This window comes from Ruditapes philippinarum, unplaced genomic scaffold (assembly GCF_026571515.1).
Source record: "Ruditapes philippinarum isolate M1 unplaced genomic scaffold, ASM2657151v2 ctg5144_1_1_1_1, whole genome shotgun sequence".
Classification (NCBI taxonomy): domain Eukaryota; kingdom Metazoa; phylum Mollusca; class Bivalvia; order Venerida; family Veneridae; genus Ruditapes; species Ruditapes philippinarum.
This window is the reverse complement of record NW_026854019.1, coordinates 28,990-38,080: the sequence shown is the minus strand read 5'-3', so window position 1 is coordinate 38,080 and position 9,091 is coordinate 28,990. Positions and strand designations below refer to the sequence as shown.

The 9,091-nt window shown below is 32.4% G+C and overlaps 1 protein-coding gene across 1 annotated transcript; it reads left to right on the top strand.

Annotated features, from left to right (window-relative positions):
* The first annotated feature begins 5,080 nt into the window (after window positions 1-5,080).
* On the top strand, window positions 5,081-8,934 carry LOC132738688 (uncharacterized). Its single transcript, XM_060726276.1, has 4 exons — window positions 5,081-5,233; window positions 6,202-6,333; window positions 7,138-7,332; window positions 8,280-8,934. Exons 1-4 carry the CDS (start codon window positions 5,131-5,133, stop codon window positions 8,900-8,902), a joined length of 1,053 nt encoding a protein of 350 aa, XP_060582259.1. The 5' UTR covers window positions 5,081-5,130; the 3' UTR covers window positions 8,903-8,934.
* The last annotated feature ends 157 nt before the right edge of the window (window positions 8,935-9,091 follow it).

Below are 9,091 nucleotides of genomic sequence, written 5' to 3'. Positions count from 1 at the left end.
AACTTTTCCGTGATGCAGGGGTAGTGAGTGACAGGTCTGGAGTTCAAATCCCAGTCGAGGAAACTTTTTTTTAATTCTTTTTAAGTGTATTATGCCACGGTCATATATTCACGGATAATGCCACGGAAGAGCTACGTTCAAATCGTATTAAGAAGTAGCCATGATAATTATGCAAGGATAAAGTGTAGCTGTTGTAAAAAATGAACATAAATGATATTTTGATGCAACTCTAGTTATGCAGAATTCCGTATGTATCAAACTCTAGTGCCTTGCAAAATGAATTATAATACATAAAAATAAATTTATACAGGAAAATACATACAGATATACAGTACGATTTAGATTGCAAAGATTAGAAAATACCACAGAACTTGCAGCCCTTTGATTCTTTATAATATTATACATGCTTATAGTAAGCTCAAGGATTATTTACATCTGCGTTAAACAACAGTCAAAATCGTTACAAGCCCTAATTTAGAATAATATGGTTTTCTTCAGGCCGTTAACATATAAATTCGCCGTGGCTGAAGGGTTTTCGCGCTCGCTTGGGAAGCGAGAGATCCCTAAGCGAGAGATCTGGAGTTCAAATCCCAGTAAAGGCAACTCATTTATTTTTCAAATTGTTTAAGTCAAATAAACAATGGTTTGAATATCAGTGTTGCAATTAGTCTTATAGCCAATTTACTACAATAAAAACGCTGGCACTATACATATACATGTAATCTCACAACCTGTACCTTTATTACATTATGAGACCCAAACAAAGTCAGCGCTTTCTGTGCTTATCAATTTAGTACCGAGTAAATTTACATATGACATGTATCTATTGCATAGATTTCCATTTTAAGTGCACCAGTTCGTTGATGAAAGAATTTCAATTTTTATGATTTTAGACTATAAAACCTCAGTTGAGTTCCTTTAAAGAAAGCAGTGGTTAAGTTGATATGGTATCTGTTTTCCAATGCAAGAATCATAGTTAAGAGTCCGATTGCGGTCTCATCACATAACTTAGGTAGTGTTTTTTTACGGAAACGGAACCAAACAAGGGGCTAATAAAGCTTAAATATTATATAAAAACAAGCAGAAATAATATCTTATGCAATCTTCACGAGACAGGTCTCTTTGATATTTATAATATATGATATCTAATTATGCCTTTCATTAGCTTCTTATATACAAATGTGTTGTTCACATCTAGTGTTGGATATTGAAGAGTGGGACTGGTTATTTTGGGCAGTTATGACAGATTTCCTTGAAGAATATCATGATAACAAATAATTCAAATGGGGAAATGTAAAATTGGTATAGCAGGTCTTAAACATAGGTTTTATGGTACTTTGATGTTTTATGTATTTTTTTATATCCATTCATGATAGATAAGGCTTATTGATTGTAAATAGGTATTTATGTAAACATGTTTTTTTTAAGATTTCAATCTTATTTATATTTCGTATTTTACTTTGCACAATGTTTTCCTATATTGATATTGAACACTTTAGCAATGATTAAACTTAAACAGGTTATACTGTTATTTGTATTTTTTCTGTTTTGTAATTGATTACCATGCATGTTATAGTGTAATTTGAATCTTAAACATAAATGAGCTGCGTCATGACAAAACCAACATAATGGTTTTGCGACCAGCATCGATCCAGACCAGCCTGCGCATCCCCGCAGTCTGATCAGGATCCATGCTGTTCGCTTTCCAACCCTAATACAAGTAGTGAAACTGACAGCGACCAGCATGGATCCTGATAAGACTGCGCGGACGTGCAGGCTGGTCTGGGTCCATGCTGGTCGCAAACGCACTATGTTGGTTTTGTCGTGACACGGCTCAAATAACAGTAACTAGTTTACGACAATTTTTATAAGATTTATTTATCATTATTGAATAGGTTGGGTTATATCAGAACAAGTTTTACTGTATTTTGATATGTTTTATGACTCTTTATTTAATGTTTGTGCATAGATAAGACTCAAATAACGATATTTTTTGCACAGTTTGTAAATCAGATTTTTTTGCATATCTTCAGAAACCTATTTTTAAACACGTGTAACATTTCCAAGTATTTTAAAACACTTTAAACAGAAACCGGGTTATACTATTTATGTTTTTTTATTTCATTTTGTTTAAGACGATTAAATTTCGGTTACATAAATAATACCAGACTTTTAACTTTGCTCTGCCTTGATGCGATGAAGAAGAAACTACAACTAATTTGACATATGTCACTTTACGCAGAAGACATTCGCGTGACATAAATGATCCCGCCTAATCCGGAAGTTGTTTTATATCTTGCAGCAGACGATAATATTTACTCTTGTTATGCATGTTTTTTTGTCTTTATGGGTTTCCTTAATTTCGCTTTCGGGATTGTTATTACGTGTATATCTTTATTAGAGTAAACAACCATGCCATTCATATTTGTTTTAAATTTATCTTTTATGGACGGACTTTTTTCTGCACAGTAAATATTTTCTATTTTCTGTTTAATTTGTTATCTTGTTGGGCAAACATTTGTTTTAAGGAATAGTTATTGTCACTTTTATAAGTTATTAAACTCTTAATGTGGCTAAATTTCATTACATTGAAGTTGGAGAAAAATAGTTTTCATGTTGTATTTGCAAAAGGGGATTTGCTTCTTCCCTTGCAACCAGTGCAGACCAAGATCAGTGTCGTCTGCTCACGGTTTCGCCATTATGTGGGTAAGAATTTGAATTTTTTCCTGAGATGATGAGTGGTTATGTCGAAATTTGAAGATGGTCATGTCCATTTGTGATATTTAGCGTGGTAATTAAGGGTTAACTATGCGTAATATTAACGTCAAAACTTACATTATACAAGTAGCAAGTACATAACATGTAGATATTAATGGGCGAGAACATGTGAAATGCGCTCCCTTTTTATAATATTACTATACTTTTTATAAGCTTAATCTTTATCACGTATTCTTTATATAAAAGAAAACTTGCATGTGAAATAAAACGAATCACAAATTCCAAGCTAACTTTTTGAAGGTTTACATTTTAAATTTTTGGAATCATAAAGTTGTCAAGTGCTGTACGAACAACAGTTTTACAGTTATCCTTAATACCTTATCCATCGTTAATTCGTTGTTTTAATGCTGTTATGAAAAAATGATTATTGTAATTTTTGTTTTCTTAGAGACTTGTTATCGATGATCATTATTTAGATGTTTGAGGACCTGGTTATATTTATTGTTCTTGTTTTTAAATGCATGTTAATTATCGTAATAATATATTCGAAAATATTTTTTTATATAATCATAGTGTCTTGAGAAGCTGATTTCCGAACTATATGGTTAGTTAGAATCTATATATCACTGCTATTTTGAGATTTGAGCAGAACAAATGTTTGCTTTAAAATACTTATACTAATAAAAAATATTTTAATACCATTTAAAACGTAACTTTTTCTGATTGAAAGTTAACAGTTAATCTCTGACGCATTGTTAAAAATCCAAACAATGTAAATTATATGTCGATAGTTGAAACCTATCGTATATTAGCTAAAATAATACATGTATTATTCTTACATTGTAAAAAGTTGTATACATTGTGTTATGTTGTAAATAAATCACTATTTATATTGTACACTGAAAATAAAACAACGTACAAGTAACACCCTTGAAACATAATATCATAAATAAGTCCTAACTTTTATTGTTATATAACGCAAGCGAAGAGAACAAGTAATTGTTTACGCCCTAGATTTTTTATCTAACTCGTGAGATTTTACGAGATTTTACGAGGAAACTGAACAAGCATGCATGTTACATCTGTATCAATCTAAACCATAGTAACATATGTTAATGTTTCTTATCTTTGTTACATGTTTTATAGCAGACATTTGTGACAAAGGGAAAACGGTAATTGATTAAGAAGTTAGTGCATTCTACAGGAATTAAAATGAGCGCTATATAAATCTATACATCGCGCAGTGTTGAATACATATTTTTACATTTTAAACATTTTAAACTGATTTTTAACAGTGTTATTCTACAATTATTAGTTCTGAATTATAACGTTATTCCTTTGTTTTGACTGTCAAAGGCGGATGTATCAAAGCATGATCTAATAAATGATTCAACTTTCAGAACAGAGTGTGAGCCATTGATGATGATGTTTATGCAGGTTATGATTTTGTCTAGTATTTCAAAGACGTTTTCAAATAAACAAAATAATCATTTGCTTGTTGAACCGTATACCTATGTTTTCCTTTCTTTCTCTTCTAGATGCCCCTAGTGTATTGGAATTTAAGTATCAATGAGTGCGAAGCATTGTCTCTAATTCTAGGAATAGAATCATTGTGTTAAGCTATTTCTGCGAATGTGTTTATGACTTTTTTTCGTGCTGCTTCAAACAAAGTATTTTCATATGATATTATTGATTTGATTGTTTTCTAGGGATCACCTTTTAAACAGATTATTATTCTTCAAACCAGCAGATGTCAAATGCGCTTGGCTTTATAAAAAAAATGACCTTCGCTTCACTTTAGTGTTGTTATATTTTTCTGGTCGTCAACGTTAATAGCGATTTAGATTGAATACCGCTTAAGCCGGTGCTAGGGGGCATAATAGATGCTGCACTTTTCGTTTTTTTTCATAAACAATAATTTTTTCATATATTAATAATATTGTTGTCATTGGTTCCGAGAGATCACCTTTTTCATAATTTGAGCCGTACGTGTCACGACAAAACCAACATAATGGGTTTGCGACCAGCATGGGTCCAGACCAGCCTGCGCATCCGTGCAGTCTGATAAGGATCCATGCTGTTCGCTATCAGTTTCTCTACTTGTTATAGGGTTGGTAAGTGAACAGCATAGATCCTGATCAGACTGCGTGGATGCGCAGGCTGGCCTGGATCCATGCTTGTCGCAAACCCATTATGTTGGTTTTGTCATGGCACGGCTCTTTTAATGATAATTATGAGTATGCTCAACGTCTTTTTGTTAGTGTTGTTTTTTGATTTTTGTTGTTTTTTTGTTGTTGTTATTTCAAGTAATATTTTCTATATCCAGGAAACACTGTCCATGTCGATGACTTACTCTTTAGATGCCGTTTAAAGTAAGGATTTGTGTACAAAATCAACATTATAACGCCATCAATGGTTGAAATGCAAACAGTACCTGTAGATTTATGTTACTCTCAACCCACCTTCTACAGACTTTGCGGGAAAAATAAATGTATTCCATGGCGTCAGAAATGCCGTGAGTACAAATTAGAATGTCATATCATTTTATAACAGATATTGAGTGATACATTTTAAAACATTCGATGTTATCTTAACGCGTAACTGTATAACATATGTTAATTTATTTCTATTAATGTGCAGATAATTGACAATCAGTTAGTTTCTTATGCATCAGCTACTATCTACGGTCTTATAGTACAGTACAGTCCTGTAATAGTATTGAATCATATACTTAACAAAAGCTTATACGACTATATATCGCTTATTGTGTGAATCGGTTCAGAATTGTGCTTTCTGGATGCCGTTGGCACTGGGTTGTGTCGGGGTTGCATCGTAAATGTAGCCCGTTATTTAAACATTTTAAATGGTAGCAACTTGAGGCATTAGTCTGAACGTTATATTTTGAAATTATGCCATTTTTTTAAACTTACAATTTTTGTCAAAATCGCTTATTTAAAAGTTTTAAAATTATGAAATTTTCAAAATGAAACATGGACTACCCTGATTTGTTTAGGATTAATTTCCCTTTCTTACTTAAAGTACTTATAAATATCGGTTACATTTCCCTAAACTGACGACCTGAAACACCGCATGCGTTGCTCTTGATCTAAGTTTTATAATAATAATAATAATAATAAAGACTTTATTTAACGAGAGAACTCATTTGAACAAACATATCAATCTTCAACAAGGAACAATATAAATTTAACATTTTCAAACATTTAAAGTTAAGCATTGTACAACTTACTATCAAGACGTCTATATTAAAACTTAATATACATGTATATATTTTTATTATTTTTAATAACATGTTGTGGAATAATATAATAAAAAAAGTTTATCAATAGATTGTATAATAACATTTAAATGAAAAAAGATATACTTAAAATTAATTTGCGTTTCCGAACAAAAGTAAGATTATTTTGTGCTTTTTACCAAAGTGATCATTTGAACATTTTGTCTAGGCAACCATTACAATTACAGCTTGCAATGAACTATCGGAGTTCCAATGTACACTTGGAAACTGTATTCCTCTAGAACTGAAATGCGATGGATTAAGGCATTGTTTGTATGGTGACGATGAAGAAAATTGCTACATGGATAACAAAACTGAAGGTAAATACTAGCAATACATTTCTATGAGTCTGTCTACATTTTGTTGAACTATAATATATACAAATAGTTAAAAGGACTCTATTCAAGATTGCGCAAAGGTTGAAATTAAAATTATCGCAGCCTCGGTTTCATTGAACCTATTCATAAGCAGCAGAATTTTATAAGTTTTACCACTATAAATGCCTCCCCCAACCTATTTGCTATTCTATAAATATTAGATTAGTTTGTAGTCATGTCCGTTTAGCTCTATTTAAATAGCGAAACTCTCTTAAAATAATCGTATTGTCGCATGCTTTTTCTTAAAGGCCAATTATACCCTAGAAATGCTTTTTTATTTTCATTTCTCAAAAGTATTTTTCTTATTTTTGGTGTGATGTTACAGTTTCGAAAAAAAGATACTCAATGTCCTTTTACTTGATTCTCCTTTTGCTTCCATTGCTTTATTGTCAATTAGATCAGTTATAAAGTGATATATAGCATTTTGTATGGAAGTCAAAATACTAAATTTTGCTATTTTTATGACAATGTCACTTTCCTCCAGGAATAACTAATAAGCATATAACATGCTCTATAACAGTTATTTATACAGTATAATGCTCAAGTTTTAGAAGAAGGAAAAATTAATTAAGTTTTGAGGCATAATGTGCCTTTAAAGAAACACAATATTGGTAATTATTGGTAAATATAAATCAAACAGGTGGTAGATTCGTATAACTAATTTTTTATCTCACTATAGTTATTGTATATGTTTACGAAGTGTTATAATTATAATAATTATAACTTACCCCGTGTCTTTCACTTCAGCAACAGAAAAACGCATAAGTGCAACAACTGAAAGTTATGATAAAGTCAAATCGGTCACAGAGGATGGTTTATCAGCTCCACTTGTAGTTATAATTGCGTCCGTCTGTGTGTTCGTTTGTATACTAATGGTATTCCTGTTGTATTTATTCCTTGCAAGGCGACAGAAAAACAACACATCCAGAGAATCACAGTCAGGTATTTATCTAATTTAATATATTCACAAAAAAATAACATTGAAACCAATTTTGTGTCACGTTTAATTTACATTCGTGGCACCCAGCCTTATACTTTCACCCATGACTACGCAACTCATGAGTTTATCACCTCTGGTGTTCTATCTATGAAAAAATAATTATCTCCATATTGCGCTAAATCTGAAGGTAAGGCATTGCAAAGTTTCAGTTAACTACCGGAAACATTAAATTCAATACTATATTGTATATTCAAGAAGATAACGTATTTTGTTTCACATTAAAATACACTATAGTGACTTGAATACTAATATTCTGAATAATTTGGTTTATCCAAATAGAAGTTGATATTTTTTGTTGAAATTGTCAAATATTTTTCGTAAAGATTATAGTTCACGAACGCGTACAGACCACTACGTAATATTTTATTGACTTTTCATAACCGATTGTTAATGTTTTTGTTTGTACTTTTTTTCTTTCATCCTCATATTACAGGTCATAAACGTTTAAAGCATACTTTAATCACTGTTAAAAGCCTCTCGCAGACTATATACCTGTAGTTGGATGTCATCTACCCTAACAATGGCTTGACCCCGGTAGCACTCAAAACTTTGACTTATTTTGACAGGGCAATCAAATGCCTTGAAGGCCACTATTCAAAAATAAAAGGCTCATCTATGAATTTAAAAGAAATGAGCCGCGTCACGACAAAACCATCGTAATGAGTTTGCGACCAGCATGGATTCAAACCAACCTGTGCATCCGCGCAGTCTGATCAGGATCCATGCTGTTCGTTTACCAACCCTATAACAAGTAGAGAAACTGATAGCGAACAGCATGGATCCTGATCCGATTGCGTGGATGCCCAGGCTGATCTGGATCCATGCCTGTCGCAAACGCACTACGTTGGTTTTGTCGTGACGCGGCTCAACTATTTTCCGAATATTTCAGCGACACAACCACTTCGTAAGAGTTACATAACATCAGATTCAGAGGCTGTCAGTTTGGCCATACCAGCAAAACACTGCTCTAATGAAAAGACATACACAGCACGGAAACCAGGAGCAACTGACTATTTACCAGTGAGTGTTCAAAATGACCAAGCCGAGTACCAGATAGATAATCACGTGATACACTATGATGACGAATCAAAATATTCTAGCGCTAAACACACTCAACATGAATATAACAAAAGAGGGAGAACAAACTTAGCCATAAATCCTGGTGCTGAAATATATACTATTGATCCTTCAAATGAATCTAAAGTCAGTGGTTTAGGAAAGTATACGTTTAAACCGAGATTAAAGTATTTGAAAAGTAAACCTTACGATGAAATAGATGAAAAAGATAGAGAAAAATTATATGTAATAAATAGTTATAAACATTGCTCTGGTAAAAGTATTGTACCAGAGACTTTAACATTCGACAAGGATCCCCAGAAATTTTCAGACACATTTGCAACAGACTTATTGTGCTCTTCTACGCCAAGACAACCAGTGAGACACTCCATGCAGAATAACTTGAGGAATTCATTGGAAAGCATAGCTTCTCTAAGTGACGTGGAAATAACATGAGTATTTATAAATGTCCCACGCACAACAACACCAGAATGCTATACTATGCAGCGAAAATCACAGTGCCGGTTTGATATTGTTTTGGTTTTCAATTGATAACAAAGAGTCTTAACAGAAAGATGGGGAAGTTTATTCGTGTTGCAATATTTTATTGCATAAGATCTTAATTAAAGCAGCCTTCGGTTTTTC

What these genes read in the sequence shown, in the direction of transcription:
- LOC132738688 (XM_060726276.1), top strand. Translation starts at nt 5,131, where the DNA reads ATGGTTGAAATGCAAACAGTACCTGTAGATTTATGTTACTCTCAACCC. An exon ending in CATGGATAACAAAACTGAAG is followed by an intron (nt 6,334 to 7,137) that starts GTAAATACTAGC and finishes CTTTCACTTCAG; the next exon opens with CAACAGAAAAACGCATAAGT. An exon ending in ATCCAGAGAATCACAGTCAG is followed by an intron (nt 7,333 to 8,279) that starts GTATTTATCTAA and finishes CGAATATTTCAG; the next exon opens with CGACACAACCACTTCGTAAG.